This window comes from Ciconia boyciana, chromosome 1 (genome assembly GCF_034638445.1).
Source record: "Ciconia boyciana chromosome 1, ASM3463844v1, whole genome shotgun sequence".
Classification (NCBI taxonomy): domain Eukaryota; kingdom Metazoa; phylum Chordata; class Aves; order Ciconiiformes; family Ciconiidae; genus Ciconia; species Ciconia boyciana.
In genome coordinates, this window is record NC_132934.1 from 81,834,948 (window position 1) to 81,856,975 (window position 22,028).

Sequence of the window (22,028 nt, forward strand, 5' to 3'; positions counted from 1 at the left end):
CCTTGAAAATGGTGGTATGTTAAAGGGGGTACAGAGATCTGTCATAATAGTCACAATAAAACTGATATACTGCTTCAATGAGCTGCTACCTGACCAAAGATAAGCCAGCCACCAGAGGGGGCAAAAGTCCCACTTTCTTCCCGTAGGCAGTACTACCGGAGAGTGATATTCCAAAAAAAGAAAACCACAGCAAAGCGTTGAGAAGAGACACTGAAACACAAGCCAGCCTTTGTCAAATGGAAAAGAACAAGTTGGTAAGGAGTTTACAGCATAAGTGTATTGCCAGCGTCCAACACTAGAAGAGTCTAGGCATGGGAATATGCAAATCTTTAGCCTTTCCTTAACACGGTAGCACTGCTTTCCATATAAAGAAAACGCAGGTATAAAAGTAAGGTAACCAGGGTTACAAGATTCTCCTTTTCTTCTTACATTTAATATGAGAGGAGTGCATTAGTACACAGAAGCCCTCACAGGCACTGAATACCCTACTCGGTTGGATGCTATGCTCCATCAGGCAGTTTCTTTATCCAGACAGCTTTTAATTCCAATTAGCAATCTCAGTGATGGGTAAATGGAGAAAGACACAAAGAGGTGAGCAGACTTGTCCATACATCAGGACAGCGTCAAAAGCATACAGAACTTGGATCTCTTGAAGCTCAGACCGTCCTCCAGTCAATAGTCACAGGAACACAGGAACTTTGCTGGTCCCTGAAATAACCACATCAAACAACTCAAATTTACCAAGCACTTCTTGAAACTAGTCAGTCTGTTGGTTCTCATATTTTTTATGAGACTGATGTTCCACTCCTACCACTGTTACAGATCTTATTTGTAGGCAAAATGCATGTATAAAGGCATGGAAAGCTTCCTCTGCTTACAGCCCCTTAATTTCTTCCAGATCCCTGCCATTTCAGTTACCTCCTTTCAAAATCCCTTTGTCTTCTTTTACTGCCCTCAGTAGTAATAAATAAAAAGCCAGGGGTAATTCACATTCTAAGTATTGTCTATCAAGATACTGAGGATGACAGTGCACTTTACACCTTTTCTCCTTTTCCACTCTAAGTTAAGCAAAGAGAAGAACTGGATAATCTTACATACCCTGCAGATATTATCATTACATCTTCAACCACATCTCCTATTAGGCCTCAGGAAAAGTAACCAAATTTGTAAACCTCAAAAAAAGAGGTTTACAAAAAGAGGTTTACAAAAAAATTGAGAAAAAGATGATGCAAAGTGCCAAGATGTATGTGCATAAGGATGTGTAAGGGAGGACAATTGGTGCCATTTATTTACTAAGGGACCCAGAACTGTCCAAAGGCTGCTAATACAGCCTGCAAGTTTTGTAACTTCCAGCTAATTGTTGCTTCCCCCCTGCTTCCTTATTTATGTGTTCAGACTCTCTCTCTCTCTCTTTTTCCATTTCCAAAACACACATTAAAACCATTCAAAGGACCCTTTACATTCCCTTAATTTATGGCACTATATTTTCTGGCCAGTGAGTGTCACTCCTTCCCAGTGAATAGCAAAGATATCATTTTTGCTAGCACAGGATAGGCTGGACATTCTATGGATAAAGTATCATGTCCTCATATAAAATGCATTTATTTGAAATGCAGAATCACTGCTGCTCACTTTTGGTCATAAAAGATCAAGACTTGCTTTTTGTAAGAGGGGAAGGGTTAGCTTCAGAGCACCTGGATATATTCCAGTTTCAATAATCTCCTTTCCCAAGTCCAAATCGTAATGTAAAACCCTCCTGGTAATGTTAAGCAGAAAGTTTTTCTCTCTGTACACTACACTATTAACAACTCCAAGCACTGAAGTGCCCACATCTAGTGACTATGTTTGTCACTTCTGTCAACTGCATGACACAACAGAACGATACCTACAAAGCATATGAAAGTTAAAGCTACCGGTGAAGACACACTTGAGACTGGCATTCAGAGCAAGGCAGGCAAGGATGGTATCGGCTCGAAGCAGTACCAGACTACCATCCTGTGTTATTCCAAGACAGCTCAAAGTAGGGAGGGATAGGCTTGAGACTCTTGACCTTGATTCCAAAAAATGATAAATTATTACAGCCTGTTTATTGGAACCTGGAAGAATAACAAGCCTGGCATAGAAACATTAGGTAATGTCAGAAAGCCTGATATTCAGTCTGAATGCCAGAAAGCACAAGGAGATTTTAGCAACAAACATAATGATGGGGAAATGAGTGGTTTCTTTGTCCAAGTGATAAGAAGCCATGCTAAGCAGTGGCAAAAGCAATCACACCATAAGCATGAGGGCAGCTCACATGAGGTGAGTACAGATTAAGTTGCAGTGAGGACAAAGTCAAAGATAACTGCAGACTAATGAGTGAGTAAGGGCATCAAGTTCCTCACAATTACCAATAGCAAGAACAGCAACAAAAAAAAAAAAACAAAAAGAAAGCAAGCTCAGTTCAAAGGCAGTCCACCTAGTCAACCAGTAAGCCATGAACTGACAGTAAACCTGTTGTTCCAGTAATCTCTAATCACAGCAAAGCTCTGGCACAGAAACAATAGGTTTAGCAAAGAAGACTGTACAATAATTTGTATGGAATGAGAGACACGTGCTCCAGGTATTGGTCTGTTGCACAGCTCAGCAGCAAACTGCAGTGGCAGCATTCTTGCAAGTAGTTCGTCACCGGAGAAAGCTGTGTTTTATTAAAAAAAAATTTTTCTTCTTACTGAGCCCACCCTGGCTGAAATATACAGCCATCAAGTGTCCTCAGTTGTAAATCCTAAACCAATCTCCGTGATTTTTCCCTTTTATGTGATGAGAAGACCGTGTTTATTTTCCAGCTAGGCAATTTATATGGGGAGAAAAAAAGTGTTAATAGACATTAAAACTGCTAATTATTACCCAAACAACTGTCAAGGCCCTGTGGGCACTGATCTCAGCCTGTCCCAGTCCCCAGGGAGGGCCCCAATGCCTGGGGCTGGGACTGCCCCTGTCCTGCCCTGCTCCCTGGCTGGTGTTGTGTGATGGCTTCTGGCTGCAAGGTCCTGCCCTTGGCCCTGGGCATCCCGCAATGCTTCCCAGGCCCTGGGGAGCAACCGGCCCCCACAGAGCCCTGACAGCATCCAAGCATTCCTGGCCAGGCAGGGGAGGACTAACTGCTCCTACTGATCCCCTTTCTGCACTGTAACATTGTGTTACTGCTTCCATGTGAAGCTTTCAAACTGCACTGAAACAGGTACTTTTGAAGAATTGTTTTTAAATCCACTGTACTATACGGAAGCCTTTCCATGAGATATGAAACTGTGCTTACTGAATGCTCACCTGCTGTTTTAGGCTGCAGCTGCAATTTATTACACCAAAGTTGAACTGAGTTTTCCTACGTGAGTAACAACGAAATGCTACAAAAGTGAAGGCATGATCTGGGGTTGATTGTGTCCTCCTAGTTCCAAAATATCTCATGGATTAATGAGGAACCTCTTCCTAGGTTGCCTGGTAGAATCTGTACTATTAGATATCAGAACCTAGAAATCACTTTTCATAGCTGTGATTTTACCATAATGTAGGTTAGTCTAAGGTTTTTCTAGCTGAACAGATGTTTTAATTGTTGACTATACCAACTGTACTGGTACCTAAGGATTTAGTATTTAAAAAAAAAATCTGAAGAGTATATGCAACCCTTTCTAATAAAAAAATAGAAACCACCATGCACACACAGGAGAGAAAAGCCTTACATAGCAATCTTAGGGAAGCCTTTATAAAAATACTGCTTCTTTAGCTACCACTGGATTAAGGCATTTCTAAAATAGGTTGTAGCCCACAGCAGGAATGTGTTTTCCTTCACACACAAAACCTAACTGAGTGACTGCAGCACATCTACCTCTTGAGCTGAATTAGGGAACATATTACCAGCAGATCACCCAGACTGCTAAAGATCATTTTGCTTTCTGATGTATTAGTGAGAGAAAGCACAAATCCCATGATCTGACCCAGTTTTGCCAATGCTACATGACTGCTAACGTGATTATTCATTCAAAATTAGAATATTTTGGGGAGTGTGAGACAGACAAATATGTTATAAATCAAGTCTGACTTAAGATTCTTAAGAAATTAAGAGCGGGGCTCAGATTGAAGAGACCAGCTGGGGACTGTTCAGATCTCAATTAGTTCATTATGATGGGAAAAAAGGCAAAAAGGAAAAGAAGAGTTATGCCAGTTTTAGTTTTTGTAACCTGTTTAAGATGGTCTGCTTATATACAAGAAAAGGGTTCCCACCGTGATGAATTTCCATTCAGAACTATTATTTGATGCTTTTTACAGTTTTCTAAGCATGTAATATACACTTGATCAAAGGACTGGAGCACTATATTTTCCTCTGTATGAAGGGAGAGTAACTCCTGGCAAAGGGCTATGATGGAGGATGTCCTTGTTTTGGCTGCGATAGAGTTAATTTCCTTCCTAGTAGCTGGTATAGTGCTATGTTTTGGATTTAGTATGAGAATAAAGTTGATAACACACTGATGCTTTAATTGTTGCTAAGTAGTGCTTACACTAGTCAAGGACTTTTCAGCTTCTCATGCCCTAGCAACTGAGAAGGCTGGAGATGCACAAGAAGCTGCGAGGGGGCACGGCCAGGACAGCTGACCCAAACTTGCCAAAGGGCTATTCCATACCATATGACGTCATGCTCAGTATATAAACTAGGGGAAAGCTGGCTGGGGAGGCTGCTGCTTGGGGACTGGCTGGGCATCGGTCGGCAGGTGGTGAGCAATTGTTCTTCATTTGCATCACTTGTCTTTCTTGGGTTTTATTTCTCTCTCTTTTTGTTATTTTCCTTTTCATTACTACTATTATTATTATATTTCAAATATTAAACTGTTCTTATCTCAACCCAGAAGTGTTCTCACTTTTATTCTTCTGATTCTCTTCCCCATCCCACTGTGTGTGGGGGAGTGAGCGAACGGCTGTGTGGTGCTTAGTTGCTGGCTGGGGTTAAACCACAACAGAGGATTTCAGGGGGAAGCTAATGTGTAAAATGGCCATGGCAAAATAAAATCTCCAACTGAAGTGCCTCAAGCTGTCGATTGGGGTTTTGTTCACTTGGTAATTTCTTGTGCTTCTGTTGTCTTGTTTTGATGATAAAGATTCTTCTCTGTTCATGGTGTGTTTTCTCATCTCATTTCCTTCCACAGTTTTTGCAGCTAAAATGACTATTCCCTACAGAGACAGAGAATTCTGGACACCATTTTAGATGCCAAACAGGAGACAATAGGAACCTGTTTTTCGGGTAATGCCTGCAGCTCACTTTAATTTCTGTTATAACCATAAATGGTCATCACTCCTAAAAATTAAGATTATTGGAGAAATTATTAAATTTAATATTGCCAATACTAACATATTTTGGTATCTTGAATTTTGTATTGAGACTAAAAAATCATAAATATTTAACAACACTTAGAGGGTTCTTTATCTATCTTCTTCGTGAGTTTTTTGGAGTTAAAACAGTGAAAGTTAAAAACATATATAATTAAATTTAAATAGCTGTACTGTTAATATAATATTGATTCTAGGAATCAGTACACTAAGAAAGACATAAAACAGATTCAGATTTTTACCTTGAATATCAAGGTAAAATAAAGGCAAGAATCCCAAAATAGAACCATTGAAAGTGTTATTAGTTGTAAATAATTTGGATGATGGACACAAACACGCTCAAATACATCAAAATAAAGTTAAGCTTCTTACTAGCAAAGGCAAAGGCATCTTGAGAAGCAGATGGTGTTTATTGCTTTCTGTACCCAAAGGTGAATTTTCATGCTCATGAGAGCTCATACTCAAGTTAAATGCTGTGTGTTTTTACATACCATAAAAGAGAACAGTGAGAATTACCTGTTGACTTCCTGATGTGTTAAAAAAATTAAAAATTAAAATGTCTTTTGCCTGTATGTTGCAATCACTATTTCAGAAGCTGTAAAACATGCTGATTCCATGACAGCAGAATTTGCTCCTGACTTCAGCTCTGCTCCATAACCTCCTGCTTGAAAACATAACCTTAAAAATAATACACTACATGTTGCCATTGTCCATCTGAGTCTACGGAGAACTTGAAACAATGGAAAGGATGTGTCAGGGCCCTGAGGGCACCAACAGGCTCTAATTGCCCTGAGATCCATGATCCATGAAGATCAACCGAATACATTAGGTCTTCCTGCTAATGCCTCATCGCTGTCTTTCCACCAGCAATCCACTCCTGGCCTGCAGTCATGGTACAAAGGCAGCCAGAATATCATGGGAAGCAGATTTTGATTACCAGATTATTTTGTGGGAAGCTTCAGTACCTCATCAACTGGCAGGGCTATGGACCAGATTAACATTCCTGGGAACCGGTGGACAACATGCATGAAGCTACAACAAGAGCTTTTCACAAGTCCCCCTCTAAAACCAGACCTTTGCAAAGTGCAGGGACACACCTTGACAAGAAAAGGGTTTCTCTTAGGGCTCTCAGTGCATCAACAGGCTGTATTTTCTCTGGTCAGCCTTCTGGTACACTCAGTGCCCTGGCAACATGTGTGATTACTTCCCAAATTCACCTCAGGGCATGTCTACACAAATGTTATTGGAGCTGAAACAGGTACAGCTAAGCTTTGAACTGGCTAGCCTGCAACTGCTGATGGCAGAGTATCTCAGCATAGGTGAGCTACCTAAAATGCTAGGTGTGCTTTCTGGTCTGCTGTGGTAGCAGTATCTGAACTAGCTAGTTTAAAGTGAGTGCATGTGTGCTGCCATGTCCTGGGGCAACACGTCCTCAGGGAGCAGCTCAGGAAACCTGCAGTCTAATAGCTGTGCAATCTTGTCAGATGTTAAACAAAGCATCATTTCTGCTCTCAAGTTTCTCTTTACACCTAGCATCTCCCTCCACATCTCCTGCTGCTACCTGCCTGCATCCTGTTCTGTACCTTCCCATTCCTCCTTCTGTACCTTCTACCACCTGACCAGCACGTTTCTTGCACTCTATATTCCCTGTGCTGTCCCACAGAACCATACAGAGGAGCCAGAGCTACATGCCAGGTTGCAGGGAAAGCTGGCAGAACAGAGCAACAGTGAAGACTAAGGGAGCCCACAAGACCATGTATTGAAGCGGAGTACAAGCTTCCCCCTTGCTCTGTGCAGAGCAAAGTAAAATTCTGAGCCAGCACTCAGACAACAGCAGGATGACTTACATGAGCTCAGTGGTACTAGCCTGAGAAAAGGAGAAAAGCAGGATGCAAGCCTGAAAAATAATCCCTAACTCTATGGAAATTAATAGCTTCAGCAACAGTGCCATTTTTGCAGCTGTGTTCCACAGTTCTTTGTATGTGGAAAAAACCACTCTTCATTGACAAAAACTCCATTTGTAATGTCCATTACATTTCAGGTATCACTGGGAAATACTGTACAAGATTATCTACATTTCATTCTTTCCACGAATAACATGAAGAAAAAAAATTGTTCAGCAGGCATATACAGCATTAGTTATTACACAAAAGATCCAGAATACAGAAACAAATATTTTTTCTAGTGTGTATAATCTCAGTAAAAAGCTCTGTCTTTCCAGTACTATCTATCAAGAGGAAGTAGTGAAGAAACCAAGACTCTCAGTTCTACTGCTCAGGCATGCACTTAACATGATAATTTTGTGTTGGCTTCCTCCAGGCTCTGTGACAGTCTTATACCATCGAGTTTTGAGTCCCAGAAGACAGGTTCCTCTGAGTGCAAGAGGTGCCTCTAACCAAGGCCTTCCCAATACCAAGAGCTCCTTTTTAATCACAACTCCCCAAAATGCTGGAAACCTCCCCCACTAGCAATGCTTTACATTTCAAACACATCTGTTCTTCCTTTTTCCAAGTAATCCCAAACAGAGGACCTAGACCTGCGACACTCTAAGAATCTTGCTCTACAGTCTGTGGGCTGCTGCAGTCTGTCATCTCCATGAGGACAGAAAAGCCTGCTGAATTGAGTGCGAATGGCAAGTACCTAATTACTACTCCTCACAACTGACATGAAAGTAGAACTTCCCATTCTTTACTTGAAGTGTTTAGAAATTGAACTTTAAACAGCTAAGGGATAGTTTCTGGTATTATCAGCCAGATAATTATTATTCAGTCCAGATAGACTGAAGATGGCAAAAGTAACAGGAGCATTTTAAGGTAGATATAAAAACAGATACAGAAACCAAAATGGTACTGTTCCCGGCAGTGATCTTAGAGTATAAAATTTCCCTTTCACTTAACACAGGTAGCAGTTCATGGGTGGACACAACCTCAGTGTGAAGAAGCTGGGACTGCTCTCCCCTCTCACTGTATATGTGTGTCCTGGAGGGGGAAGCAGGAAAGGGCTGGAGCTGAGACCCTTGAGGTGCCATTCAGGACCCATGATTTACATAGCCGCCCCAGAGAGAGGTTTTAGCCATTGCTGGCGATGCCCCTGCCATAGAAGTGGAGCTGTTTATACTCTCAGTGCACACCACAGGCTGTTGGAAAGAAGCCATGGGGTTGAGCTGGGCGAGTAAGTGGTATCTGTGTTATGACAAAAGTCCTGGAGACAAGTAGTGGAAACAAAGGTCAAGTACTCCCTGCAACCCAAGTAAATCCACTCCCCTAGAAACAAACAATCCTTTTGCACCTTTTTCTCTCATACAGTGGAACAGCATTTCCTTCTCCCTCTGATATCTTTAAACGAGCAGCCAGTGCATACTGCCTTCATATTTTGTTAAGGTTACTGTCTCTATCATTGAGCCATGCACCAGAATGCAGGTTAGTTTTGACAAGTCTAACCTGAAAGATAAATGGCTTAATTAATTGCCAACTGATCTGCATAATCCAACAAGCTACAGCCCTGTTGCCCCTTAGGCAATCAGGAAACCTCCTTGTGGATTGCTCCTAACAGCCTCTGGGATGCTAAATAGAGCTCTAACCAATGACCTTTTTAAACATACTGGAGAAAAAAACCTTGGGTAAGCGCTGAATTCCCTATAAAGAGCAGAACAATAGTTGAATACGTGGTAGCACATACAAACCTTTAGCAAGACTCACCACTAAATACCACTGGTTTGTCTTTAGGTGTCACTTCACATTTTGGTTTGAGAAACAAGCTGTTCCTCAAAATGCAATGGCAAAGTCTACCAGTGTTAACTTGTCAACAAGTGACAACCAGATCCTGGGTCTCCCTAAATATTTCTGATTAGATTTCTGGGATACTTATAGGTAGGGTAAGTGGATGGGTGTGAGTTTAACATTGTTGGCTTGGGATGAAAGTATTTAAAGCTTGTCATGTGGCAATTTCCCTTTCCCCACCAGCTGCCAGTTTGGCTTTCTCGTCTTCCCTGTTATCCATACTCTCTCCTACAAAGGGCAGTTCTCTGTGCTGCAAGGGGTTGAAAACAAGATGTGACTGTTTACTTGCTTGCAAGTAGTTATTTACATCAACAGAGAACAGTCTCACTTGTTGGCAGCTGTTCAGTTCCTAAAGGGAAGGAGCTGATAAGGAGGAGGCATAAATAATTACCAACTAGTAGAGCTGGTCTACTCTTTCCTATCCTAAAAGAACTGAGGTGCTGCTTGCTGGTATTTTGTAGTCCTCTTTGAGTCTTTCTGTGATTCCTGAGGATGTCAAGCCATAGTTTGAGCTATTACTTCAGCAAATACTGTTTTCCTTTTCTACCATATAGCTGCTAAAAATAGAGAAGTATTTCCTCTCAAAACACCTGGCTTTCTTTTCCTTCAATTTTTTACTTTTCTGAAGACAGAAACTTACCCCCAATCACCTATTTTCAGACTTTTCCTTGCTCTTTCTTTAAAAAGAAAAAAAAGGTTTTATTTATCAGAGGAAAGAGGATTATCTGAGAATTTCTTACTTGGTTTTGGATTCTCAACGCACTTCACACCAACAGAAAATGGAGGTACCATGCTTTCTCAAGAGAGGTCTCGCTAATGTACACTAAATTTTAGTATTTCTTGACTTCTCCTAAATTCCTTAACCCTCATGCATACAAAAAAATACAACTGGTTTTTCATCAGTTTTAAACCATCATCCTTAAATCTGTTTCGTGCGTTAACAAATTTAACTAGACAGTACTGGTGCGTTGGACAGTTGATCAACTGGGGTTAAAGATCACAAATGAGTGCTCCTCTGTGTCCTGATCTTCCTAAACTTTGCTTCATTTTGGAGAGTAGCTAGTGCAACTGTAAACATGTTTCTGTTGTTATTGTAGCCAGGGACAAATTCCGTTTAATAGATTAATTGGCCACGAGCATGCTCTACTGAAGCCTACACACTCTTGGAACTAGTAGGTTAACTACAACACTGACAGCAAAATTATGCCAAGTACTTTATCAAGGGTGAACTCTTTCAAGGTCGTGCTATAACAAGCTCATTTTCCATGGAAGACAAACCTAATGAAAGCTCTTAAAGGAGAAGTATTAATCATTCCTCCTTTTAAGTTTTGCATCAAATAATGCCATTTCTAGCAAAGACTATCTGTGCATGTGGGTTTTTATGTTTATCTACAGATAAGTGTACTTGAAGTGTTGATATATGAGATACTTGTGGGAGTGTTATCTCTTGAACAACAAAAAAGGGATGGGTGAGGAGGAGACAAACTTATAAACTGGTAGACAGAGATACACTCCTTGGCAACCAAATACAAAATAGTAGCTTTGTGCCCTTTGGGGCTTCCTAAACTTAATTCACTTTGCAAAGTTGTATTTAGAGAAGAAAATATTTTTAGAAAAATGTGAGGTCTATAGTGAAAGAAAAATCAACAAAAACTATTATAGAAAAGCTATTGAAACCTATGCTCTGTAGTATTTAGATGCCTTGATCATGGGTCACTGATGTTCCTAACACAACCAGACATGTCCTTCCCCTGCTGTCCTCCTTCCTCAAAACTGAGCTGCTGTGACTTACTTCACTATATGAAAGCCCTTCCGCTAGATAATTGCAAATGGCTTATATATGTCTCCAGTTTAAATTATATCCAAAACGTATTTTTTTAATTTCTTATATAATTTTTTTATCCTATCTACTGTTTGCTCCAGCAAAATGTGAAGCCAAAATGTTCTGTTCTCCTAACACACTAGGACAGAAGAAATCCAGTTGCTTCATCTGGAGTTAAATTACAAGAAAAAAAGAGATTGGGTCGAGGCTAATATGTCCAAGTAAATTTATGTGCAACTACACCCATTGGAGCTTCAGCTTTTTTCTTGATGATAGACTATAGAGTTGTCCAGCGGAGACAGATAGCTTTAAGACAGCCCGTTGTTAAGGAGAACAAATTAGTTTAGCCAACAGAAAGTTATTTGAGGGGTTCCAGAGGCATGGGCTGCTTTTTATTTTAAGTGGTTATTTTGTGGCAGGAAAATTAAGGAGAGCATTTCCATTTTTTCATGCTATAAAAGTGCAAGATATTCTCATGCCTGAGTGCATGAAACACTTCACTTTCTTGTAAATGGGACTATACTGTCTTATGTTGAATAGCCATGTGCTTCTAGAAAACATTCCTGCTAGTCTGAATAAAACCTCATTCCTAGTGCTTACATATTTTCGTTATCCAAATGAGTTTCTGACTAAGTCGTAAAGAGAAGGTTGTCCATGTGCCTTTGTAGGCAAGTTTTGATGTCCCTCAGTTCTCTCATAGATCTATTTCCAGGCTTCTGAGGCTTGACGTTTTGTTGAAAGGTCTTGCACTTAATACATATGTGATCATACACAAATTAGAGTTGGTTGGAAATTTTGGTAAAGGAACAATTTTTCTGCTGAAAATACCAATATGTTAAAATTAGAAAGTAGTCTGGGAATGTGTTGGTTTCAGCAGAACTGGAGAAGGAGACCAGACCAGTTTTAATGGAAGCTTGTCTAGCTTTGGACTCTACTAACAGGCAGCCTGCCTGGCAGGGAGTTTGGGCATATCTGACTTTCTGTTTTGCCTCAGAATAAAATATTTTCAGGGATTTGAAGCCGTCAACCAAAGGAAAATTCCAACTATAACATGGGTATACTGAGGATATCTGTTTTCATTTTTTTCTTCAGCTCATTCTAGGTTGCATCCAGAAATGCCTGATAGCCCTATTGTATGTAACATGAAGTTGTCCAGCTGGCTCCAATCAGAAGTAACTAGCTAATATTTCTACAACGCCTAGAAAATTTAAAAAGTATTTTACAAATACACACTACTATTCTGTATTTTTCTTGAGAACTTTCACCTGCTTATGTACAAATTATCACAAACCAGTTTGAATCAATAGCCCATACCAATGCTATTCAAATCACAGTATGAGCCACACATCATACAAAAAGATCTCCCACTTCAAACCAGCTTTCTGAATCAACTGCCCAAAGATATGTTACTTTTAAAACATCTACAGGTCCTATTAGTAATGAGCACTTCACATTTTCAAAGCATTTAATAGCCTAACATATTTGGTGCTCTTTAAAGAGCACTAAGATTTGGACTTTGCCTTTTCTCAGCTAAGCTGAGCTGGCACTAGTCCAGAACTGACAGATTACATTCGTGCATCCATTACAATCGCCAGAAGCACTGATCTTACAGAAACCTTTTTTCAGTGCCCTGCCATTCCTAGGATTTAAGCTCCCCAATTCAATTGAGTGCCTGTATCTTCCACTAACGTCTGTGCTGCTATGTTTGTCTTTTTTGCTCTTATCTCCATATGTCTTGTTACCAGAATGTCTGGATGTCCTCTCCTTCCCTGGGCACAGGAATCAAGCTTCCATTTTGATTCTGTATCACTAAGACTTTCTAGAAGAGACCTAATCAGTTCTTTAAACATTGACAGAAACAGTTCATCATCCTGACTTCATGATCAGTGTTCATGATTCTGATACATTTATCACCGACCTTGACTGTGAAACAAAAAAAATCAGCAGGTTTCAGCATGTGACTCATCTCCACGGGGACAGGAAATTACTACCACCATTTACAAAGTAACACCAACCTCTTTGTAGTACTCACATTAATTCATGTTTCTTAGGTTCAGTATCAAAAAATGAAAGAATAAATGCATATAATGATGCTGTGCAAATACATCCAGTAATAAGTTAATGCAAGCTTGATTGTCATGAAGACATCAGAAACACTTTTCTTCTTGAATTTGATACCATGTGGAGTCCATAAGTTAATGAGCAATTGTAATGTTAACATCAAGGAATATCTTTTTATTTTGCTGGTTTCTGTAAGAACAGAGCGTTTTTCCACAAAAGCGTAACCAAATTCCAGCAATAGCACCATATCAACACCACACTACAGTATTTGTTTTCACTATAGAAACAAATGGTTTCACTATAGAAACAACATTAGCCTGTGGGGACATTAATGCATATTCATTGCACAGTCTATTACAAAATTGAGCTTCTAGAATAAGGTGGATTGAATTTCTTACATAAATGATGGAAAAAGTCATCAATAATTTCAAAAAATGAAAATAAAACTTACGTAGCCTGTGGCTTTGTGCCCTGTGGTTAGGTTATTCTGTGCCTAAAGCGAAGTATGCTCAGATCAAAGTTCTTCCTTAAGAAGTTTCATAACATCTCTCTCCTGAAAAGACTCTTTGGTGCCAAACAATCTAATTGAGCTCAAAGTGAAGTGTTTTCATCTTTGGGGTTATTCATTTATCTCTCCTCTAGCCAAATGCTTATTTTAACAAAACATGAAGAAACTTAATATCTCTGACATGTCTCATCCTCTGTCAATATTAGTTGAAACGTGCCAACTGGCTCAAAAGTTTTTGGTAAGGCACTTTCAGACAGACACACTCAGACAGTGTGGTTGCATAAATCTCATTTCCTTAGGAAAAGAGGCTAAAAAATTATAACTGTCCCCATGTATTTTTAGAACAGCCCAAACTTGGGACTTTACCAAATTCTAAAGATAATTCTGTTAATATTAGTGCACCTCCATTAGCAACTTAAGCTGTTCCACCATATCATCCAGTTGAACATGCAACCCTAAGAAGAACATTCTACTTTAATAAAATTAATAGTTCTTGAGTTTCTTCCCTTTAATACTGCTCATCTTTTGGTACCTGAAGTTTATCATCATAGACAAGACGTCAGCTTAGTACCTCTCTGTAGCTAGTATATAGACAAAAATTAGCTAATGTAGTTCTAAATTGAAAAACTTGTCCGTTCAATTTCTGTATAAAATGTCCAAATAAGTAACTGTTATGCTGGCAAGAAACACCAATAATAATAATAACCCAATAATAATAAGCTCTAACTTACCCTTATGAAAGCACATCGTGTCCAGACCTAAGCTTTGACATCAACGTCAAAACCAGAATCTTGAAAGCAGTCATATGCTTATAATTACTCTGAACTTTACTTGTTGCTCATGTTGGTCATATTACAATCACATCATTGGAAAAAGCAAAATATCTGCTTGCATTCTAGAGATAATTGTGGGAAGGACAGAAATGGGAATTTGATGGTTCCTTTGAGATAAACAGTTATAAATAATGGGCTATAGACTCCATTTACAGATAAATACAGAAGCAGGAGAACACTATACTAACTTACTTGCTATATATATTTAGTTTCACTAACTGAGAGCTGCTACAGTCAAAGAACCAAAAGATATGCAGGCAAGTGCCCCACAGTCATTAAAAGGAACCACTAGACCCTTATATTTTTGCCTTTTAATGTTCTTTACATCAGCAGGAGTTGTATGCCAAACAAAAATGGAATATCAGCCAGAATGGTGGCTCTTAACTTCTTCAATTGCATTAACAGAACACAACTACAGCATTTCTTACATGAAGCTGAGGGAAGTAAAAAAAAAATTGAGACAGCAAAGTTCAAAGAGAAACAACAATAAGAGAAAATTGCAACTTTAAATTTGTCCCAATAATCTGAACTCTCTTCTTTTTGTATTACTCATGGTGACACAGCCTTCGGTACATAGAATCTTTTCTAAAGGAAAAAACTCTTAGCTGGCCAGCCACCATTTTACAAACATGTTCTTGATCTTCTGTACTTTCTTCCCAAAGTTATAAGTTAGCAACATTATTGATATTGCTCATACTTTTAAAGGAGCATGCACTTTTAAATTACTCAACAGGAATTCCTTGAATGAGTTTTTTTTTCAACAAGCTGCCAGGAACAAGTATGTGCTTATACATGTGTGCCTCTGAGAAGAAGCTGTGGGAGTCAGTATGAAGGAGAAGAGGTGTAACAAAGCAAACTTAGGGCATGTTTTCCTATGCAACTGAGCCAACACCACAGTTTTCTGATGGCAAAAAGAAGCACTCTCCCTCATCCCATTCCAGTCTTGGCCAACTGGTTATTACTGGTTCCAGCACCATCAGACCATTTACTGACATGCTGTAACTCCTTAAGGTATCAAAAGCTACTCACTTTCTTGCTGGGCTAGATTTCTGCCATTATAGTGAGTTGACTTCGCTTAGGAGGGCTACAGTGAGTGCCAGAAGCAGCACGCATTATGCAGGAGAAATGTGTGGCCAGGAAAGAAGAAGGGAAGGTGGGAGAGGGAACCTTACCCTTTTGGTATTGATAAACTATTATGTCAGCTCTTGTGAAACCCTACTGTAGGGATGACATTCTCCTTGTCTTTCCCATGCAGTCAGAGAGACTGACAGCATCCCCTAGGAATGATTCAGAGCAATAGCCATTATTCTCTCTGAATCACCGTTTGGAGGAGTTGTTTCCCCATAAATCATAAGGGAGCCTGGAGAGCAGACTTTGTTGCTAGGCAAACTCTGCATTTGTGAAATGTTTTGCAGTCAAACCAGGTGGTCTGCAGTACTTGCCAGATGATTTGCAGTGTTACTTTGCAATTATTCCATACAATTTTATATGAAATTTAACAGGTGATTATGATCCACTAGGAGCACTAAGAGAACAATAGTGGACAGTACTTCAAGATGCTGAATGTGTATTACTAACCTGACAGAAGACCATCCACTTTTTCCTGCTGGCTTAATAAGCTGAACTGGCTCAGTGATCCAAGGATATCCAAGGACAACTAGAGCTGGCACAAGCAAGCTGAATGGATAAGGCAGATAAGGGGAGCAGAACTGGAGGTGATCTGTTAAAAATGTGCTGTTAGATCAGCTCACCGCATCCCATGGGAAGTTATGGGATATAAAGATCGGTCTAACACTCATTTAACAAGTGGCCAAACCAGCACAAAGTAACCTGGAACAGCTGCAAGTTCTCACTTAAAGTTTTGCAGTGTTACACGACAAGAAAGTGGCAGGCCTGAGAACACAATCTAAGAGTCCCTCTCATGGGCCTCCCTCTTGCCTTAGACTTGCCTCCCTTTTCAACCAGCCTGTGGTTTCTTTACTGACTGCCAGCAAGCCTTCCAGCTGTGCTAACTCCAGCGGTGATGCTGACATCCGTTTGCTAAGAACTGGACTGAGACCAACAGCTCCTTTAGTATCTCCCCACAGTCATTACTTCTTCTTCACTATTGACTTGGATGAGATTCAAATCAGTTGCCTATGGGTGAAAGGTTCCTTCTCCCGTCATGAATTCCACGCTCCCTCTTTCCCCTAGCTTCCAGCTGTCATCTCCTACCCCTTCTTCCTCCCAGTGGCTCTGAGTTTCTTGACCGTTTTCAGCTGTCCTGCAGTTCCAGCTCCTCATGCCTATCCAGTCTTCTGATCTCCAAAAGCTGCTAGTCCTTGTTTCTTTGTCCTTCCTGCTTAAGTCTGTTTCTCTTTGTTCTCGAGCTAGCCTGCTCTTGCATTGCTTTCCCTCCAGTTTCAGCATCACTGGCACCAGTCTCAGTTTCTATGACAATCCAATCTAGCCTTCTGTCTCTTGGTCCCAGGTTCTCCCTCTGTTCCTGTTTCACCAGACTCAGTGTAGCCATTTGTTCTGCTTCCTCACTTCTTAGTTCAAGTGCTACCCACCCAGGTTCCCTCTAAGCTTCTGGCTTTTAACTAAAAAATTCAGCTACCCAGCCAACAGCAGCTGAAAAGACCAAAATTAGAAGTTGCTGGATGTTCCAGAGAAATAGAAAAGATAGGACAAGGAGGTTGGACTGCAGTGAGTAAAAACAAGAGGAAGTATCTGAGGGGGAAAGGTACTATGGATGCACCTTGCTTGCTGAGATATATGGCCAGTTAGCCTCAGTGCAAACCTGTGCAAACTCAGTTGGTTTTTTGCTGGGATCTGAGCCGGTGCAGCTGTGCAGCACAGGGCTCCACTGTGATGTAAACACAGCCTTAGGCTGACACAAGATGGCCTCTATCACTCACACTCAACGAATTAACATATGACAGCAAGCAGTTACCTCTTCTCCCTGAAGAGAAGTGAAACCATACTGCTCTCCCATTATCAGTCGCCCCTTTTATGTGTGAGCGCACATGGGTGCACATACAGTGATCCTTCTCTTTCAATAGGCTTGAGTTGCACCTTCTTACTTCTGGTTCTGTGCCTCTACAAAGGCTGCAGAAAAGCCAGACCATCTCCATCCTTTGCCTACAGCAAAGGTAGCCTGCAAAGACTTGGCAGTGTAACATTCCTCACCAAAATTACATTCTAGCACTTTGAGCACAGATATTGGATTCTGGTTTTGGTTTATGATCATTGCTACCTAGTGTCTAAACTGGGGTCAATAATCTTATCAGGAAAACTGTCTGGCTTCAGTTCAGTTCAGACACGCCCCCCCCTCAGTTCACATGTACGTGAACAGAATATTTTAGCCAAGTGAACTCTAGACTATAATTGAGCCATTCTGGTTGTAATTACATATATATATGTTTCAGAAGTGTAAACTCATCACATGAATAAGGCTCCACTTACAACTAAATGATTTAAATGGGTAGATTTGCCAAGTAACTTCATTACCATACATAACTCATCACCAATATATATTGTACTACTCATTCAAAAGATAAAATACGAGGATTGTACGCTAATATCTTCATATGTGGGTGTGATTTAAACAAGTGCATAGTTGAGTTTAGAAATCAAATTCAAGCCAGGAACACTTCTTTTTCTGGGCTGAAGACCATATGGTAAACAGCTGGACTCTAACATATATTGATATTCAATACCTTGAAGCTCTTACATAGCTGCAAGAACTGGTTGATTAGGATCAATGTATTGCTATTGCATGTCACAGCTGTTTCTGAAGCCCTCACCTCTTTCTAACTTGTCCTCTATGCTGTTCTTGGGGATTTCAGGAGTTAAGTATTTCACAGTACTTCCAGTGAAGCTGAAAATTACCTAAGTGAGAAGGTTTTCAGGATTGGGAGGGGGGATTCTCAAGCAAACCCCCTCACCCCTTCAAACATTTTGCTCTGAAACCACAATTTTAGCCTGGAATAACTCCACTAAAATAACAGTTATTCCAGATTTAATTAGGCAAAAATAACTCCCTTTTCTAACACACATTATAAAGCTCCTTAAGTTTTCTTCCTTAAAAGAAACTTGAAGTATCAGGCACACTACAGATGTTACATGAGACGAGACTATCCTGGTAATTTCAGAATGCAAGAGGAAGGTTACCTCCTGGAGCACTTGCTGTTCCCTCACCTTGCCTGTTTTCTGGAAAGTTAGGTTCTTTCTAGCAGAACTGGCTCCAGATCAGAACAGACTCCAGTCCCTCTTGGATAGAAACTTCGCACAGTTGGTACATGAGTTATGTGGTCTTTGTGGCATATGAGGGACTAAAGGACAATGAAGGGACGCTGCACATCCAGCTCCCCAGGCTACACAAATATCAGCTACATACTTGGAAGACTGGATTTGTTATGAAAATAGTCATCATCAGATCAACTCTACATAACTTACCCCAAAACCACAGATATAACATGGGAAACTTTTTTTAAATTACAGCTTGTTCTCATTATAAAATTAATTATATTTTAGATTAGCACTTTATTGCTTTACCAATGTTTAACTTCGATGATACTTAATGTTATATAGTAAGTTCTTTCCAAAACAGCAACTTGTTATATAAGTGAACACACCATGTAGTTATTGGGATAATTATTAGGACAAATATACTTAGGACAAAATCCTGGCCAAAAACTATGTTTAAAATTTTTGCTTTCAAGCAATCTCAAAGAAAAAGCTTTTAAAAAGAGGTCAATTTACATATTCTTTCATTTAAGTTAGGAACCCTTGTACTGTTAAAAAAAAGAAGAGTTTTTTGTTAGTAATACCAATCTTTTCTCCAATTTTCTAGTATGGCAGGTACATGTGTGTGGTGGGTTTTTTTATTTCAATGCCCATTGCAGAATATAAGTACATATTAAAGGTCAACCTTAGTCTGAGATAAAAGCAACACAGATGATGAAACAAATGCATTTTAGCAAGATTAATAAATCCTAACCTCAAATAGGCTTAAATCATGACTATTCACATATTTAAATCTACACAAATTACATCTGTTTAAGCCTTAGGAATTATTATATACTATAAGCATAGTCCTTGAAAGAGGCCCTATCCTTTTACTTGGCAAAATTTCATTAATCAAAAAATCCATATATGATTTTGAGGGGTGAAAGGACGCAAATAGTAATAAGACCATCTATTTTATGCCAGATAGAAGCACTATGATTCATTCTTATAATTACCGTATCTTTCTCTGGGCAGTTCCTGACTGCAGTAACTGATAATAGTTTTTCCAAAATGCAGTCAGGCCATAGAAAAGTTCATCTGAGACAAACAGAATAATTTCAAAACTCTGCATTTCTTCAGGACATATGCTAATTTTATAATAAAAGCAAGGACTTTTGGCTCAGTTTGCATTCATTATATCCAGTAAAACTTCCTCTTACCTCAGTGAGAGCACAATTGGACCCCTTCTACAGCTAAGATGACAAATTATGATTCTTTTAAGCAGCATTCAAAATAGTAATTGAGGTCCTGCTAAACTTGACGGATAACATAAGCATCTCAAAGAAAATAGTAGCAGCTGTATTAATATATTAACCACTGTTTTACAAGGCTAAATGGAAGCCTTAATTTCCTCCTTGCATGTACTACATACATGGCATAATGAAAAACTTTTTGCTAAATTTGTACTCATGTGTTCACAACTGTAAATTAATTCAAATTAATGATGTTATGATATGTTTGTCCAACAAATTACTTGTTTTGGCACTTCGGCATGAGCAAAACGGACTTATAAAAATGTGACGTATCTGATCACAGCTGAACCTTCCACGTCTCATGTTAAAAACTGCAGTGTCTGAAGCTGGAACAATGTAAAGCAGCTAAGGCAGCAATAAAAACTGCCATGAGCATATAGGACTTCCCCTCAGAAATATCAAATATATAGTGTCTATCTTTGAAGACAAATATCAAGTGAAGAATAAAAAGCCCTCCTCTGGAAATGTTAATGGATATAGTGGCTGATCTTTTGAGAAACTGGCTTCTCCATTGCTTTCAATGGGATTACTCATGCAACAGGTTTTCAGCCCAGGAGCTCAAGTACTATGATTTCTGGCTGATTAAGTGGACAGTTTCAGATTTTTCTTACACCAAAGATTATGTGAAAATGTAGGTACTTACACAGTAAAATGATAGATAAAACACTTCCATCCACTGGGCCTCTCCAGGAAGTTGTAGACGTCTCCCTGTGTACTAGTTTTAGTTAAATAATGGCTATGGAAACACTCGGTTGTACAGGCCCTGCGGACTTCACTTTCTGTCAAGGCTGCAGCCTTTGTGCCTTCCTCAGGGTTACGGGGAATCCCGGATCCATTATTCACCAGGGTTTCTGGATCCAGCGCCACTGAAGAATACCGCATATTGCTTAGGTTCCCCCTGACTTCCAGCAATGCTGCAGATTTCCTATTTCCATTCAGACTGCTAAGCTGGGAAGCAGAGCCTTGAACTTGGCCACAGCGGTTATACATCGGGTGTCCAACAGTTTCTCCACTGTCAGAAGACATTCTGTAAAAACGCACAGGTATTACTAACCCTGATCAATATTTAAAATTATGAAGAAGGTGTTGTATGTCCTTCCTGCCCAGGGTGTTCTCCAGCAGCTGAGAGGATGACTTTCTGCTGTTATCACAGAGCTTCTCTGTGACAAGTGTGAGCTGTCAGCCTGTCACCTGCTGTCACTCACAGGCTCTGAAATGAAATCAGAAAAATGTATTAGACAATGACACATGCTAGACACCAGAAGTAACAGGAGGCTGGGAAAGGAAAGAGGTTAAGACTTCTGGAGGAAGGAAGAAAATTATGATTCAAAGTTATATTTGTTAAGAAGGAAGCCTAAAACTATTTAAATAGTACAACACTAGTACAGCAGCATAGTTGTCTTGAGAGCTGATCCTATTATATTATTTTAAGCTGAGCAGTTCTTGAAGTGTCCTGATTAGAGGTGGAACTGTGAAAGTTTCCTGGAATTTATAAGCTTGCTGTTGCCTGAAACACACTAGACTGAGGTTTTGAACTTCAACATCTACACCTCAAGACATCTTATCTAGAGTGTCAATATTACAGAAAGATTTTAAGACTTGAATAAATTATTTCAGTCACCTCATGGGATCTGATCTTGCAGTCCACGGTACTCAGGAACAATTTTTCTCAAGGGTAAAAAGGAGGATGCCATTAATGATAACTGTTACTGGGAGGTTAATATTGTTACAAGGGAGAAGATCAAAGACCCCTGGCCTCATTCTTGATTTTCTTCAAGCCATTTAATTTTTGCTGCTCTCAAGCAAGGACCTAGAGAAAATAGAATAGAAAATAAGGCTCTTATATTTCTGCCATGAAATATATATTTAATGGGGCAGACTTAAATTGCTGCTAATACACAGGTACTTGGCAGCAATATTAATTATTCTGTGAGACTGAGAGCAGCTGTCTTTCTGAAGTGCATTTTTTGTACTGCCTCATTTCTTACACACTACCATGAAAAGCTTCCTTATTTAAAATGCTTAGCTAAAATGAAAATATGAAAACATTATGAAAATATGAGAATATTAAAAGTATCATGAGAGGTGACTTTAACTTCAAAGCACTGCTGATTTTAATTGTCTAAATTATCTCTGTAATGTCAT

The 22,028-nt window shown here is 39.6% G+C and overlaps 1 protein-coding gene across 1 annotated transcript in view; it reads right to left on the bottom strand.

The window, feature by feature from the left end:
• Positions 1-20,909, bottom strand: part of LOC140658458 (potassium voltage-gated channel subfamily KQT member 1-like) — a 523,061-nt gene extending 502,152 nt beyond the window's left edge. Inside the window, exon 1 of the mRNA XM_072876915.1 lies at positions 20,527-20,909. Coding sequence (XP_072733016.1) covers positions 20,527-20,909 — 383 coding nt within the window. The remainder of the gene's footprint in view (positions 1-20,526) is intronic.
• Positions 20,910-22,028: the final 1,119 nt, after the last annotated feature.